Source organism: Salmo trutta, chromosome 10 (assembly GCF_901001165.1).
Source record: "Salmo trutta chromosome 10, fSalTru1.1, whole genome shotgun sequence".
Classification (NCBI taxonomy): domain Eukaryota; kingdom Metazoa; phylum Chordata; class Actinopteri; order Salmoniformes; family Salmonidae; genus Salmo; species Salmo trutta.
The window spans coordinates 21,795,567-21,812,820 of record NC_042966.1 but is presented as its reverse complement, the minus strand read 5'-3'; the positions used below and the strand labels follow the sequence as shown (position 1 = coordinate 21,812,820).

The 17,254-nt window shown below is 44.9% G+C and overlaps 1 protein-coding gene across 2 annotated transcripts in view; it reads right to left on the bottom strand.

Moving 5' to 3' along the window:
- Positions 1-1,903: 1,903 nt before the first annotated feature.
- Positions 1,904-17,254, bottom strand: part of mrtfba (myocardin related transcription factor Ba) — a 47,172-nt gene continuing 31,821 nt past the window's right edge. For both annotated transcript variants that reach the window (XM_029764896.1, XM_029764895.1), the window contains exons 5-14: positions 17,196-17,251; positions 16,859-17,096; positions 16,445-16,629; positions 15,280-15,420; positions 11,982-12,232; positions 8,147-9,260; positions 7,808-7,966; positions 7,512-7,634; positions 2,726-2,786; positions 1,904-2,527 (exon numbers count right to left, since the gene is read on the bottom strand). In XM_029764896.1, coding sequence (XP_029620756.1) covers positions 2,028-2,527; positions 2,726-2,786; positions 7,512-7,634; positions 7,808-7,966; positions 8,147-9,260; positions 11,982-12,232; positions 15,280-15,420; positions 16,445-16,629; positions 16,859-17,096; positions 17,196-17,251 — 2,828 coding nt within the window. In that variant the 3' untranslated portion in view covers positions 1,904-2,027. The remainder of the gene's footprint in view (positions 2,528-2,725; positions 2,787-7,511; positions 7,635-7,807; positions 7,967-8,146; positions 9,261-11,981; positions 12,233-15,279; positions 15,421-16,444; positions 16,630-16,858; positions 17,097-17,195; positions 17,252-17,254) is intronic.

Genomic DNA, 17,254 nt, shown 5'->3' with positions numbered 1-17,254 from the left:
ATTAGGCAACAATTGAAAAACAAATAATTCCTTGATAGCCCTAAAGTTAAAAGCATCTGGTTCCTAATGGTTACAGACAGTGTGTACAGTATTTGGCATTATTACCTGCCTATAGGTTTTCCTTAGTGTTTGACTTGTTGGATAAGAATGATTGTTCAAACATAAAAATAAAGCCATGATATTCCAAAGTGCTGTACAGTACAACCGTATTAGTTCTATACAATATTGATCAGAATAATATTTGGATTGAGATGCTGAATACTACTAAACTCGTTTGACATGATATGCCAGGTAGAACTACACAATGCAAATTTAAAAAGGCATTATACGTATAAACATCATCAAATTCAGCCACAAAATGGTAGCTATACCAGAAGCTTAATGTCGTCCCTTTTAGTTTAACTCTGTCACACCACTGTGGGTGTTTACTATGCGTTTTACCACATAACACAAACCAAACAGGACATATGGAACAGTCATACAAAGCTGTTCTGTGAGACAAACCTTTTTAAAACTCAGCCTATAAAAGTTGTTCATTTGTCTTATGAACATCCAACTTCATCAAAATAAAGACGACTCAAGTGAGTTGCAGCCAACTCAGTGACAGAGACAAATATAGCCCGATATCAGACATTGTTTAAAACGTGCATTCAACAACACAGAGACTTACAGAAAGGGCACACAGAGACACACATGCAGACAGACACATGCATCATTTCTCAGACAGAACCACAGACACACAGTGAGAGACAGAGACAAATGCAGAGATTTGACAGACAGAGAAGATTACAGTATAGCACCTCTTTCTGCCAGAGGTCATGCAGCCACATTAAAACATGTCACAAACACTTGTAGCATACAAAACAACTGGCACTTAGACTATCATGCCAACTTATTGTCACTCATTGTCATGTCAAACATGCTTGGCAATGAGCAATGGAGTTGGCAAGAGCACAGACAGACGTGGGACCAGGCTAGCATACAGTAAGTATACACACATTAACCTCTATGTAGTGTACCTGTGTGATAGCATAATTGTTCCCTTGCCACTGATACATCAGTTGTCTTTCAGAAGATAAAGCTGCCAACAATGTAAAGTCTCCATTTTCATTCAGACAGATCAACTTGGAATCTTTGAATTGAAAGTACACAAAGATAACCAACACGTGGATCGTCATTTTGTCAAGAAACGGTTCATTAAAATCTTTATCTGTGATTCAGATTTCCTTGTGTGAGGTGCAGGTGTAAGGCCCGCCTCCTTAGTGCATAGCTCATAGTGGGAGGAGTCCACTCCTCCTCATCCAATAGGAGTGAGTCTTTGTTCTCAGTGTCAGTTCATTGCTTAAATAGTCCACCTGACCATAGCGTCTGTTTAGTTCAGGAAAAAAACAGTCTCATCCAATACAATATGTAGCTATGTCGCAATACCAAATATAGGTATGTCGCAAAAAAAAGACCAGTGTAAAACAGCCCTGTACTCTGTCAGTTTTACTTGTGTCAGTTATGCTGTTTGTCGTGGCTTGTGCACAACAGATCTGTAATAAACAAACCACATTCTCAGACTGACTGTATGGCACAGCAGCATGCTTCCACAGAGCAGTGGCTGTAGATCCAGACCCTGTAGCATGACCGATGTGAAACGCATGCTAAGTTCACAGCAAGGAAAGCTGAACAGCGTTAGGCTGACTGCCATGTGTCGTGTAGTGAAGGCTTTGCCCAACTCAATAAAAACTCCCGCAGTGCTGAGGGAACATCTAACCTTGTTCTGGTTCAAATAACTCTCATTTACAGGATATTTACATACCGTCTGCCTCCTTGTTCATTTGGCTCTGGTCCCAGTACTCCTATGAAACATCAAATGCCCCGATCACCAGCTGGCTAATCTTATTATATGGCATAATTATTTTATTTTTTTAACGTTTTAAATACACAAGGAGGACTAACCTCACCAGGTCTGCATTTGTTACCTTGACTCCCTCTATCCCTACACCACTCCTCCCCTTCCTTCCTCACTCCATCCATCTCCTTCAGTCCCAGTGCAGCTGCAGGTCGTGTGTATCCAGGAAGTCTGAAGGAATCCCAAGGGGTGTGAGCCCCCCCGCGGGGTCGGACGGCATGGTTAGATCCAGCCACTCCATGTTGTCCAGGGCTGTGTCGGAGAGGCCCATGTTGAGGGAGGAAGGGGGAGACGTGGAGTCGCAGAAGGACAGCTCTGAGGTGTCCATGGGGGAGTAAGGTTGATCCAGGAGCTGGGACTGCAACTCCTCAATCAGACCCAGGGTGCGGGGGTCCGTGGTTGGGGACGGGTTGTTCAGAGTCCCCTCCAGGAAGGCCTCCAGCTGGTTGTCGGAGGCCAGGCTGGGGAGGGGCAGGGAGTCGAAGGGAGGGGTGGGAGGGGGAGCTACCTGGATCTGTGGAGGGGTTCTGGACAGGGCGGTGTTGACAGGGAGGGTAGTGATGTTGGCTGTCACAGGGACAGTCTTAGTGCTTATAGAAGGCAGGTCCTGCTGGATGAATGGAGTGATCTCTGAAGGAGAGAAGAGACAGGAATAGGATAGCAAAGATTATCCACCTGTATTATAACACAGGCTGAAATCTAAAAAGAAACTCCAACCTTATCACTGTTTGCAGACATGAAAAGACCAGATCGTTGTAACTTAGTAACTTCAGGGTTAGGACAAGGAGCTAAAAGGTGTAAATGTTTCTTCAAGCTGTAAGTTCTCACCTCCACTCTGAATCAGGATGTCAAACAGGTCGTCCATCTGCTGGCTGGTTGCCGTGGAAACCTGAGAAAGAGCCAATAAGGTAAGGGGGTGGAGATGCATGACCAATAACATGACTCTCTCGGGTGTGACCAATTGCATTACAGAGCACACATGATACATTAGTGAATGTGTTGGTGTGTGTGTGTCTGTCTTACTGTACGAGCGTGTGTGTTCACTAGGGTTGAATACTTTCCCAGTGTTCTACAAAATGTTTCATCCAGAGAATAAAATCACCTTTCTCCCATGTAACCCGGTATTTCCCGCCAAAATCAGAAGTGTCATTCAAAAGCATTAGAAAAGATATACATAGGCCTAGGTCTGGAATTGATTAGAGCTTTGAATGAAAATTCAAACCTGAAGCAACCTGAGCCCGTTTAAATACATTTATGAGCCCTACACTAAAAAGACATTTAATGAGCCCAAGCCCAAAAAAACTCAAATGATTGTGCCGTTACCCAATACATAGCCTATATGATATAGGCTACTCCACATTATACACGACAGAAAAACATAAAAGCACAGATGTAGCTAGCTATATGCTCTCTTGGGTAAATAAATTAAACTAGCTCCAGTAGGCTAATCTTTTTGAGTGTAGACTATCACTGTATTGTATTATATGGCCTGGAATTACACACCTCGTTCAAACCACGATAAAGCAGAGTGAGAACATTGAATTCTGGTGCAGCACAAGAGGCCTATAAAGTCACAAGTACAGGCTAGCGAGTTGGATTTACATTTCTCATAATATTTCCACGAACGTTATTAGCCTACCCCCTCTCTCTCTTTAGTGTTCTTTCATTCCTTCCTCGCTTTCAACAGTGAAATTAAATATGTTTTGTTGTCCTCATCTTCATCATTCTAATGACATGCTTGAATAATGTATGACTAGAATTAGATGCAGACGGCTTTCACTTCTCTTCACGGGCATTGAATGGTTATGGGTCTGAATAAATAACTGCTATAGTCTACCGCCATCGAGAGTTCGCGCTTCTTTCAAACTACCTGGGAGTTCTATTGGCTGCTGTATTTAACATTCAGAAAAAAAGACCTTCCGTCCCTCTTCAAATAGACTATACGTATAAGAGATGCTAAAAGCATAATGTCCAGCAAACTATTCTAGTCTAGCTTTTTTTGCATGGGACTCCAAGAGCTAAGGAGCCTTTTTTACAGAGAGGCCAACGGAGCACAGATGCTTGCGTATTGCGCAAGAGACAAGGCTATAAGTTAGAAGCTTATTATGCATAACCCATCATTAATTACCTAAATATAAGGCATTGATTGTATTACCTGGCCTCTGTAAAATGGTGAAGAATCAGCTTGATCACCCTCTGTCTAAGACACTTGGACCTTATTTTTCGATATTGTAAGTGATTTTGTTAACAAAACTCCCCCATAAGGAAAATTAGAATTAAAACAGGTTCAGCCCCTGGTTCGATCGTGATCTTGCAGAGTTACTCCACCACGAGAATTGCATTTGGCGAATGGCTCGGCACACGCATACTCAGGCATACTCTTGTTCAGGAAAATGAGAAATAAGTGCACTCAGGCTATCTGGAAGGCCAAAGTTAGTTACTTTAAGGAGCAGTTCTCCCTCTGTGGGCCTAACCCCAAGAAGTTCTGGAAAACGGTTAAAAGACCTGGAGAATAAACCCTCCGCCTCACAGCTGCCCATGTCCCTTAAAGTTGATGGTTTGGTTGTTACTGACAAGAAGCACATGGCTGAGCTCTTTAATCACCACTTCATTAAGTCAGGATTCCTATTTGACTCAGCCATGCCTCCTTGCCCGGCCAACATTTCCTCATCTCCCACCCCTTATAATGTGACTAGCCCCGATGCTCCTCCCTCTTTTTCCCCTGCCCCGTTACAAAGTTTCTCCCTGCAGGCAGTCACTGAGTCTGAGGTGCTAAAGGAGCTCCTTAAACTTGACCCCCAAAAAACATCTGGGTCACATGGTTTAGACCCTTTCTTCTTTAAGGTTGCTGCCCCTATAATCGCCAAGCCTATCTCTGACCTTTTAACCTGTCTCTCCTGTCTGGTGAGGTTCCCATTGCTTGGAAGGCAGCCACGGTTCGTCCTTTATTTAAAAGGGGAGATCAAACTGTTATAGGCCTATTTCTATTTTGCCTTGTTTATCAAAAGTGTTGGAAAAACTTGTCAATCAACTGACTGGCTTTCTTGATGTCTATAGTATTCTCTCTGGTATGTAATCTGGTTTCTGCTCAGGTTATGGATGTGTCACTGCAACCTTAAAAGGTCCTCAATGATGTCACCATTGCCCTTGATTCTAAGCAATGTTGTGCTGCTATTTTTATTGACTTGGCCAAAGCTTTTGATACGGTAGACCATTCCATTCTTGTGGGCCGGCTAAGGAGTATTGGTGTCACTAAGGGGTCTTTGGCCTGGTTTGCCAACTACCTCTCTCAAAGAGTGTAGTGTATAAAGTCAGAACATCTGCTGTCTCAGCTACTGTCTGTCACCAAGGATGTACCCCAAGGCTCGATCCTAGGCCCCACGCTCTTCTCCATTTACATCAAAATAGCTCAGGCAGTAGGAAGCTCTCTCATCCATTTATATGCCGATGATACAGTCTTATACTCAGCTGGCCCCTCCCTGGATTTTGTGGTAAATGCTCTACAACAAAGCTTTCTTAGTGTCCAACAAGCTTTCTCTGCACTTAACCTTGTTCTGAACACCTCCAAAACAAAGGTTATGTGGTTTGGTAAGAAGAATGCCTCTCTCCCCACAGGTGTGATTACTACCTCTGAGGATTCAAAGCTTGAGGTAGTCACCTCATACAAGTACTTGGGAGTATGGATAGACGGTACACTGTACTTCTCTCAGCACATATCAAAGCTGCAGGCTAAAGTTAAATCTAGATTTGGTTTCCTCTATCGTAATCACCCAGCTGCCAAACTGACCCTGATTCAGATGACCATCCGACCATCCTACCCTCTTAGGCCTCACTCCCCCCTATCTGAGATATCTACTGCAGCCCTCATCCTCCACATACAACACCCGTTCTGCCAGTCACATTTTGTTAAAGATCCCCAAAGCACACACATCCCTGGGTCGCTCGTCTTTTCAGTTCGCTGCAGCTAGCGACTGGATCGAGCTGCAACAAAACACTCAAACTGGACAGTTTTATCTCAATCTCTTAATTCAAAGACTCAGTCATGGACACTCTTACTGACAGTTGTGGCTGCTTTGAGTGATGTATCGTTGTCTCTACCTTCTTGCCCTTTGTGCTGTTGTCTGTGCCCAATAATGTTTGTACCCTGTTTTGTGCTGTAACCATGTTGTGTTGCTACCATGTTGTCGTCATGTGTTGCTGCCATGCTGTGTTGTCTTAGGTCTCGCTCTATGTAGTGATGTGTGTTTTGTCCTATATTTGTATTTCATTTATTTATATTTTTAATCCCAGCCCCCGTCCCGGCAGGAGGCCTTTTGACTTTTGGTAGGCCGTCATTGTAAATAAGAATGTGTTCTTAACCGACTTGCCTAGCTAAATAAAAATAAAACCTGAAAGAAGTAGGCTAGGATATCTATATATCAATCTTGAACAGGATGATCTGTTTTGGATGCAATTTCAATGGAGTTGGAGAGATAAAGACTGCAAGAGAGTATTTGCATGTGCACTGACTTAAAGCAATAATATTTCTATTTAATTTAACCTTTATTGAACTAGGCAAGTCAGTTAAGAACAAATTCTTATTTACAATGACGGCCTACCCCGGCCAAACCATAATCCGGACAACGCTGGGCCAATTGTGCGCCGCCCTATGGGACTCCCAATCACAGCCGGTTGTGATAGAGCCTGATATCCATTTGTTTTATTTAACCCTTATTTTACCAGCTAAGTTGACTGAGAACACATTGCCATTTACAGCAACAACCTGGGGAATAGTTACAGGGGAGATGAATGAGCCAATTATAAACTGGGGATGATTAAGTGAGCATGATGGTATGCCAGGACACCGGGGTTAACACCCCTACAATAAGTGCCATGGGATCTTTAATGACCACAGAGAGTCAGGACACCCGTTTAACGTCCCATCCCGAAAGACGGCACCCTACACAGGGCAATGTCCCCAATCACTGCCCTGGGGTATTGGGATAAAAAAAAAAGGGTGCCTCCTACTGGCCCTCCAACATCACTTCCAGCAGCATCTGGTCTCCCATCTAGGGACCTACCAGGACCAACCCTGCTTAGCTTCAGAAGCAAGCCAGCAGTGGAATGCAGGGTGGTATGCTGCTGGCATGAACCAGGGTCTGTAGTGACGCCTCTAGCACTGAGATGCAGTGCCTTAGACCTGTTTTAAAACTCTGCAGCTGCAATAAAATAAAAAATAATAATCTTCGATACAATTAAAAAATAAGTTGATCCCCGAAAGCCAGATGGAGATGTGTAAATGAGATGCTCATTCGGTCTTTATATTACTGTAGCATAGGCTACGCTGCAGCAAATGTAGGACTACCGGTCACAATAAAATGTTACCATGATGAGATGATAGGTCTTTATGTAGATGGGCTGTCTGTCCCCGACCTAAGCTTTGATGATTCATCCTGCATTGACCAGAGAGAGGGCCATAGAGAACTCAGATGTAGACATTGCATATCATTTAACTTCATGCTGTTCATACAAATTTGATTATAATTTACCGGTTTCTTGCAGTTATTTATGCCGGGAAAAGGGCGTGGTTTTGGGCAGTAAATCTTGGTAAATGCCATTCAACCCTAGTGTTCACCTGTGTGAGGTTGTTGGCCTGCTGCAGGTTGCGGGTCTGTTTAACTGCATCCTCGTAGCGGGGGGGCTCCCTGGTCTTGGGGGGCTGGTGGAGGATGAAGGCGGGCTGGGATGGAGAGGGGGACTGGAGGAATTGAGAGAAGAGGAAAACATTTAATACAACCTACCTGGTCTGTAACAAAGACTCATATACCGAATATAAGATTTGAAAGAGAAAGGTAGGATTGCAATATGTATTTTGCATCACATTTAGGTTAGAGTATGATGTTTTCCTAATGATAAATAGAGAAAGCGTACCTTGTTAACAGGCCCATTGGAAAGGTTGTGGATGGGTGAAGCCCCACGGGAAGAGAGCCTGTTATCTGGGGAGCTGCTCAGGAAACACTGGGGAGGCATGTCGGGCCTAGTCTGGTTCTCCACCATCCCAGAGCCAGGGCTGTTACAAACTGTAACAGTCTGTAGAAAAGACAGAAGGTGGTAAAAATACAGGATCGTAGTGTTAAAGAAACCAATGAACTAGCCTGCTAATATCAACGCACTTGCTAAGTCTTACGCCTAGTTAACTGGTCTGTAACCTGATTTAAGATGTGCATCAATGTGAGAAATCAGTGTATGTGCACCGTGACTTGAAATCACCTGCAAAATGTGGTTGTGATTAGTTATCTGCTGAGTGGAGGCTGTCTCCATCTTGGTGGTATGCAGCTGGGAGATGGAGGCTTGCATCAGACCTGGGGCTTGATTTGACAACGTAGCCTGGAGGACAGGAAGGAGGATCTGAGTAGAGCCATCCTGGGCCGTGAGTAGGGTCTGGGAAACAGGCTGGCCTAGAACCTGGGACACTCTCCCCTGGTGGCTGATGAAGAACTGGGGCAGGCTGGGGGCCGGATTGGGCTGGGAATGGGGTCTGGAGTTACAAATGACATCCTCTACCTTCACCACAGTGGGGATAGTCTGGGGGGCCAGGGTTGAGTTAACCATGGCTGAGCAGTTAGGAAGGACTCTGCCTTCCATTTTGACTGCGTTGGAGGTCTGGATTATGGGGACAGGGTCTGCGGGTCCCTGGAGAGGCTGGGTCTTCTTCTCCACCCCCAGCTGCATCTTGAGCTCCTCCACCAGCCTCTGCTCCTGCTCCAGCTTCCTCATCAGCTCCTCGATCTGACGTTCCTTCTCATGGAGCCGCCGGTCCTTCTCCTCCGGGACAACACCCAGCCCAAGGTGGGACATCCCAGTGCCTGTCCGACAGAGGCTCACCCTCTGGGGGTCGCAAAGGAGTGTGGATACCCTGGGCATCCCTCCATCGTCTCTGAAGGTGGCGAGGTCTGTGGGGATTGGGGACACTGGGGGTGTGGCGCTCATGCTCTCTGGTGCCACCTGGTGGGCAGGTAAGAGAAGTGCAGGGGATGAGCCAACCTCTATGGGAACTGAGGAGGGGAGGATTTTAGGGCTGGGGGTTGGGACTGTGGTAGGGGCCGGGGTGCTGGGACTCTCCTGGTAGGGCTTCAGCCTCTCGATGAGATCAGTCTTGGTCCCCGAGACAGGGAGGCTTCGCAATTTCAGCTCCAGTTTCAACTCGGCCACCTTCATGTCCTCCAGGTTAGGAGGCAGGTGGCCAGGCTTGCGGTTGGACAGGCTGTTGTTGGGACGGACAGGGGTGGGAGGAGGGACAGTGACATGGGGGGCAGGAGGCAGGGACAGCACTATAGAGGTTGGCAGGCCGCTCACGCCGCTGTTCTGACCCTCAGCTACAGGCCTGGAGGAGGAGAGGGAGGTGAATGGAGAGAGAAACAAGAGGAAAAGGGAGTGTAAAGAGGGTGGAGTGAGATATGGCGAAGAAGGGAGCGGGGAAATGTGGGGGAAAGAGGGGTGGAGAGAGAGGGAGAAGGGAAATGTGTTAGCAATATGAAAGGAATAAGAAGCTTCCTCTGCCCTGCACCTTAGTACACAATCAGTCAACAGAACAATGCAGAGTTCCAACAATAACTGACATACACAGTTCTAATGGGCCTTGGATCAACTCCCACTAACAGGGAAAATATAGAAAAGGCCAAAACAACATCCTGCAGGTTATTAATATCATTACAGAGGATTTGTTATTGGAAACTAGCTAATTGTCAGTTTGCCATTCAGGCCATTGGAAACAACAACAGTTGGTTTGCTTTTTAGGTACTTTCCAGCTAACATAATGCTCTCTTGTAAACCTTTGTTTGAACAACAGGTAGACAGATTTCGTCATTACGTCAAAGAGGTTATTAACCGAGTAGGGGGAAATTAGAGGTCTTCACGGGTCCAAATAGTTGGACTCGTTCTGAAATGGATCCATGGCTTTCCCACCCGAACATGCTTAAATATATATATATATATATTTTTAACAAAGTACAGTCAGACGTGTTCCGAAAAGGCCCGTGGAAAAACAGACCTGTGGTTAAAAACAGACCTGTGGTTAAAAACAGACCTGTGGTTAAAAACAGACCTGTGGTTAAAAACAGACCTGTGGTTAAAAAGAGACCTGTGGTTAAAAACAGACCTGTGGTTAAAAACAGACCTGTGGTTAAAAACAGACCTGTGGTTAAAAACAGACCTGTGGTAAAAACAGACCTGTGGTAAAAACAGACCCTTGCTGGTTTGGATCCGAGAGCAGAAAGAGAGGGAGGAAGAAACCTCCGACTGGGTGCTGCCAGCGCAATCAATAAACAAGTGATATTGGGCAAATAATCCACAGTTACGTGTCCTTAACTGCCTAGGACTATTTTTTTTTTAACTATTCGTTGCATTTCAATGTGTAGCATATTCAAAACTTTATAGCCATAAATGTCCACCTCACATTGGCTACGCATTGGCCTGTCTGCAATGAACTTGAAACATTGTATCAACTGACACAGCTGTAAGCCATTTGTGCAAGGGATAAGAAGTAAATCAGGTATTTTATGATGTTTCCATTATTTTAAGTGAACTGGTGTAAATTCTTTTTAAAACAGCTGGTTTAGATTCGTAAATAGGCCGACAATAATAATAAACAACAATAATGATCAAACAAATGAATACATCAAAGTTAGAAAATTGCATGAAACCTGAATAGCGAGTTGCACACAGTCCACTTGGCCGCACCAACGTTCTCCTCATCTTTGTCCACTATAATATTAAAACTCGTCACTGAGGACATTCCCCCTTGGCGGCTTCTTTTCACTATACTCCTTCTCTAACTTTCGTTTTACTTCAATGAAAAAGGCCTCCATCTTCGCAATCAACAGTAGCCTAGGCCAGTGGTTCCCAAGCAGGACTCATGAGACCATAGGCTTACTGGTAAAATGCACATGAGAGGGTTACTTTAGGGGTACTCCGGGCAGAGCCAAATACAGTTGGTGGTACAGTAACTGAAAAATGATGGGAACCACTGGCCTAGACCAAGGCTCCTATCACTCACATTCCCTCTCTCCCCTCAGCAGCAGGGGCATGTGAGGTGAGCAGCCGGAACCAGTTTCAAATGGACCTGAGCTATACATTTGATTGAGTTGCAATTGGCTGACACAAATAACAAGCTTGCACAGTTCTAATCACTTCATACGCAATTATATCAGACCCGACCACAATACGAGACAAAAGTCTGAATTTAGGACCCAGACCTAGTGTTGGGCGGCATCCAGATTTTCATACTGTCATACCGTTTTTGTACCCTACTGGGGTATAAGGTATTACTAAATATGCACACAAGGGGCGGTATTTCAAAAAAATGTATGCCCAAAACAATTTAGGCAACCAGGATCTTGATCCAAGAGGGGAATGAATGTGTCTGCTGTAACCAAGGTTAATCTTGAAATCTAGCCGCTTCGCTAGCAATTTAGCAAACCAAATACATAGCTGGAGCCCTGAGCTGGATATAATTTCACAGATTTCTTATAGTTATACTTCATTTAAAGGAAAATTCCACCCAAAAACGATCTTTTAGTATTTGTTTCATTAGTCCATTGTAGACATACACACAAAATGTTTTGCTTGTCAGCAATCAAGTTTAAGATATGGTGATGATTTCTGTATTTTGAAAGTTACATACAGTATCTTGAAAACTTGATCGCTGACAAGCAAAACATTTTGTGACTATGTCAACAATGGACTAAAGAAACAAATACCAAAATATAGTTTTTAGGTGGAATTTTCCTTTAAGTTACAAGCAGTGGTGTTAGCACGCACACCAGCGAGGCGGGGGTGCCGCCAACCCCCCGGTATTGAAAATCATACCATCTGTATTTTTTTAAATATACTGTTTATACCGTAAAACCAGGGTATCGCCCAAGCCTACCCGGACCCGCTCGGATCTCGGAATTTCAGGTCTGTTGAGCCTCTGGGGCAAATGCTAACTTAAATCACATTTTCACTTAGTCTCCCATTGACAAAGTGTAGATTGGACTTAAGTAGAAGTTTCGATTTGACCCCAGGAGTGTTATTTTTTTGCCCTGATATGACAGTAATATCCTACTTTAAGGGTGCTGGGAGGATGGTGTGGTAGTTGTAGTGCTGCTGCTGCTGTTGGTTGAGGATCTGCAGCTGGAGGAAGAGTTGCTGCTGGTGGAGGATCTTGGCATAGGATGAGTCCATGGGGGCATCGCTGGCCTCCTGTTTCTGGTCTGGGGGGACATACTGGTGGTACTTTAACTTTTTTACCCGGGGCTTTGGCTCCTTGCCCTTCTTACTGCGATTCCTCTCTCCCGGCTGTTTGGGCTGGCTCTGCTGTGGGATGAGAGAGGAGAAACATCAAGATAAAGAAGATGCACATGATTGAAAACTAGTCAGTCTGCCTTTTGTTCACCTGACTTAGAATTCCTCACAATCAAATGCCGACCGCATTATCTACCAAGAGAATTCTCTTCGATCATAATCACAGTCGTGTATATCCCCCCCAAGCAGACACATCGACGGCCCTGAAAGAACTTCATTGGACTCTATGTAAACTGGAAACCACATATCCTGAGGCTGCATTTATTGTAGCTGGGGATTTTAACAAGGCTAATCTAAAAACAAGGCTCCCCAAATTCTATCAGCATATCGGTTGTGCTACCAGGGCTGGCAAAACCCTAGACCACTGTTATTCTAACTTACACGACGCATATAAGGCCCTCCCCCGCCCTCCCTTCGGAAAAGCTGACCACAACTCCATTTTGTTGCTCCCAGCCTATAGACAGAAACTAAAACAGGAAGCTCCCGCCCTCAGGTCTGTTCAACGCTGGTCCAACCAATCGGATTCCACGCGTCAAGATTGCTTCGTTCACGTGGACTGGGATATGTTCCGCATTGCGGCGAACAACAACATTGACGAATACACTGACTGTGTGTGCGAGTTCATTAACAAGTGCATCGGTGATGTTGTACCCACAGCGTCTATTAAAAAACATTCCCCAACCAGAAACCGTGGATTGATGGCAGCATTTGCGCAAAACTGAACGCACAAACCACTGCTTTTAAATCAGGGCAAAGTAAAAGTGTAAAAGTTTAAATCAGGGCAGACTTTTACATGACCGAATACAAACAGTGTAGCTATTCCCTCCGCAAGGCAATCAAACAAGCTAAGCGTCACTACAGAGACAAAGTGGAGTCGCAATTCAACGGCTCAGACACGAGAGGTATGTGGCAGGATCTACAGTCAATCACGGACTACAAAAGAAAAACCAGCCCCCTCGCGGATCATGATGCCTTGCTCCCAGACAGACTAAACAAGTTTTTTGCTCGCTTTGAGGACAATACAGTGCCACTAACACGGCCCGCTACCAAAGCCTGCGGGCTCTCCTTCATTGCAGCCAACGTGAGTAAAACATTTAAACATTATAAACCTCGCAAGGCTGCAGGCCCAGACGGCATCCCCGGCCGCGTACTCAGAGCATGCGCAGACCAGCTGGCTGGTGTGTTTACAGACATATTCAATCAAGCCTTATCCCAGTCTTCTCTCCCCACATGCTTCAAGATGGCCACCATTGTTCCTGTTCCCAAGAAAGCTAAGGTAACTTAACTAAATGACTACCGCCTCATAGCACTCACTTCTGTCATCATGAAGTGATTCGAAAGACTAGTCAAGGATCATATCACCTCCACCCTACCTGACACCCTAGACCCACTTCAGTTTGCATACCGCCCCAACAGGTCCACAGACGACGCCATCTCCAGCACACTGCACACTGCCCTATCCCATCTGGACAAGAGGAATACCTATGTAAGAATGCTGTTCATCGATTACAGCTCAGCATTTAACACCATAGTACCCTCCAAACTCGTCATTAAGCTCGAGACCCTGGGTCTTGACCCCGCCCTGTGCAACTGGGTCCCGGACTTCCTGACGGGCCGCCCCCAGGTGGTGAGGGTAGGTAACAAAATCTCCACCCCGCTGATCCTCAACACTGGGTCCCCACAAGGGTGCGTTCTCAGCCCTCTCCTGTACTCCCTGTTCACCCACGGCTGCGTGGCCATGCACGCCTCCAACTCAATCATCAAGTTTGCAGACGACACTACAGTGGCAGGCTTGATTACCAACAACGACGAGACAGCCTACAGGGAGGAGGTGAGGGCCCTCGGAGTGTGGTGTCAGGAAAATAACCTCACAGTCAATGTCAACAAAACAAAGGAGATGATCGTGGACTTCAGGAAACAGCAGAGGGAGCAGCCCCCCATCTACATTGACGGGACAGTAGTGGAGAGGGTGGAGAGTTTTAAGTTCCTCGGCGTACACATCACGGACAAACTGAAATGGTCCAACCACACAGACAGCGCCTCTTCAACCTCAGGAGGCTGAAGAAATTCGGCTTGTCACCAAAAACACTCTCAAACCTTTACAGATGCACAATCGAGAGCATCCTATCGGGCTGTATCACCGCCTGGTACGGCAACATAACCGTAAGGCTCTCCAGAGGGTAGTGAGGTCTGCATAACGCATCACCGGGGGCAAACTACCTGCCCTCCAGGACACCTACACCACCCGATGTCACAGGAAGGCCGAAAAGATCATCAAGGACAACAACCACCTGAGCCACTGCCTGTTCACCCCACTATCATCCAGAAGGCGAGGTCAGTACAGGTGCATCAAAGCTGGGACGGAGAGACTGAAAAACAGCTTCTATCTCAAGGCCATCAGACTGTTAAACAGCCATCACTAACATTGAGTGGCTGCTGCCAACATACTGACTCAAATCTAGCCACTAATAATGGGAAAATTGATGTAATCAATTTATCACTAGCCACTTTATATTATTTATATTATATAATGTTTACATAACCTACATTATTCATCTCATATGTATATACTGTACTCTATACCATCTACTGCATCTTGCCTATGGCGTTTGGCCATCACTCATTTATATATTTTTATGTACATATTCGTATTCATTCCTTTACACTTGTGTGTATAAGGTAGTTGTTGTGGAATTGTTAGGTTATATTACTTGTTAGATATTACTGCATGGTCGGAACTAGAAGCACAAGCATTTCGCTACACTTGCATTAACACCTGCTAACCATGTGTATGTGACAAATAAATTAGATTTTTACAGACTTGTTTTAATGAACAGGGTCTGACAATCTGTGTTTAGAAGTGACTCAAGTACTGTTTTTTTTTCAATGACTGAAAGATGACAATCCAGATTTTAGTACAGAAAGATATATTTACCTTTATTTATTCAGCGATTTGGATTCAATGCTAGTTCAAAGACTGAGCTTTTGTTTCAATGTGAAGTTTGATGTTTAGAAAGTATACTTTCCTAAACAGTAGCCAGAACAATGTGTCTGCTTACTTTCACTAGGGTGGGCCCTGGCTTTGAAGGAACGACAGTGACGATTGGCTGAGACGCGGGTGCTGGGCGACTGACTGGCAGCTCTTTGGTGGAGAGAGCTTTGAGGAAGTCTGCCGTTGTCTGGGTGACAACAGGAAAGGGCTGGGACAGAAGACAGAGGAACAGATTTCAGTCATAACTGTAAGCCTATAACTTACATAACTAAGTTTCTTGTTAATAATTTGCATTTCTCTGAACATTTACCTAAATTATTACAATCATTCAGGGGTAGACAAAGAAAGAGGTATGATTAGGGTTGCAAAGCTACTGGTAATTTACCAAAGTTACTTTGGTCATTTATACTTGGATAATAAAAAAATAAAAAATGTATTCATATACATACAAATTTTTTATACACGTGTGTCCATATTTTCCATGAGTTTCTAGTCCAGGTTTCCCTACTCCAGTCCTCAAGTACCCCCATCAGCACACATTTTTGTTGAAGCCCCAGACAAACTCGCCTGATTCAACTCATTGAGAGCTTGATGATTCACTGACAAGTTGAATCAGGTGTGCTTGTCTGCGGCTACAACATAAATGTGTACTTTTGGAGGGTACCTGAGGACTGGAGTTGGAAAACACTGCTCTAGTGGATAGACCATATTGTTCAAGAGAAAATAGCCTAAGTAATGAAAAAAAGCATCTAAAATCAACAACAGCATTATTTTCAATTAACTGAGTCTTTCAACTATTAACTTTTTTCACAACTGCCACCAGTTTGGTGGCAAAACATTGATAAAAGACAATGACATAGTAAAATAAATAACAAAAGAAATATACAATATATTTCATGCTGAAGCCCTCATATTAAAACACCAATGGTATTCACTAAGTTGATGGTTTATATATAAGCTGTTTTACAGCTTTGTCATTAAATTGATTATTTTTTTATATTTTACACAGAGGACCAGACCTGTGATAATCTGTAGTACCCAAAAAGGCCACTAGATGTCATCTTATAAAATTCCCCCCCAAACTTGAAAGCTACCAAAATTCTGGTAGTTTACTGGTAAACTCTGAAAGTTTCAAGTAATATACCCTCCCTTTGCAACTCTAGGTATGATGAAGCATATGTATTGTCCTTCAAAAGGAAATTCAAGTGGATAAAGAACCTCCCTAGTCCTACCTGTAGGATTGTGTGATTGTTGGTGATTGTGGGCAGCGGTGGTGGGCAGGGGGCCTCCAGGGCCCGAGGTTCCCCAGGGGAGGGTGTGGAGGCCTTGGACTCATGGCTGGCCGGCTGCTCTGGAGACAGGGCGTCCCCGCTGTCCTCCTCAAACCCGTACGCGTCCAGTGCTTTGGGGTAGTTTACTGAGGGACCAACACATTCAACATTAACACAGCACATTAACCAAAAGGTCCACATCAAGTTTAGAACGAGGTAAAGGTGAACAAACAGGCCTCAGAATTCTGTGATTTAGGCAGGTTCAGGCTGTCCATCTAATCGTATTTATTATGATCTAAAACACAAAAGTGATCCTAATTCAGCACTCCTACACTCAGACTCCTGATACGGCTCTCTCTCTCTCTCAGGCCTTACCAATGATGGCCTCCTTGACGCTGGGTTCTACAGGCAGAATGTTCTTTTCTACCAGTTCCATGGGGCCGGGGCGCTGGGCCAGCTTCTCATTCAGGTCGTCAGCCAGCCTGGCCCTCTTCAGCTTCATCTGGGTGGCCTGCAGGGAGGGCTCTGCCCCAGTCTCCTTGAGGATGTGCATTCTGACCAGTTCAGATCTCTCTGGTCGGCTGCGGATCTTGTGTTTCAGGAAGTTTTCAGTCTGGGAAAGGGAAAACGGGGACAGGGCATTTTCAAGAAATGTCCATATACAAGAATACTGAATATATTGGGGAATGTATTTGCAAGGCTGAGCTCTTACCCTGGCTCTCTCTAGGCTGCGTATCTGCTCATGAAATGCCGCTGGGCTCTTTAGAGCTG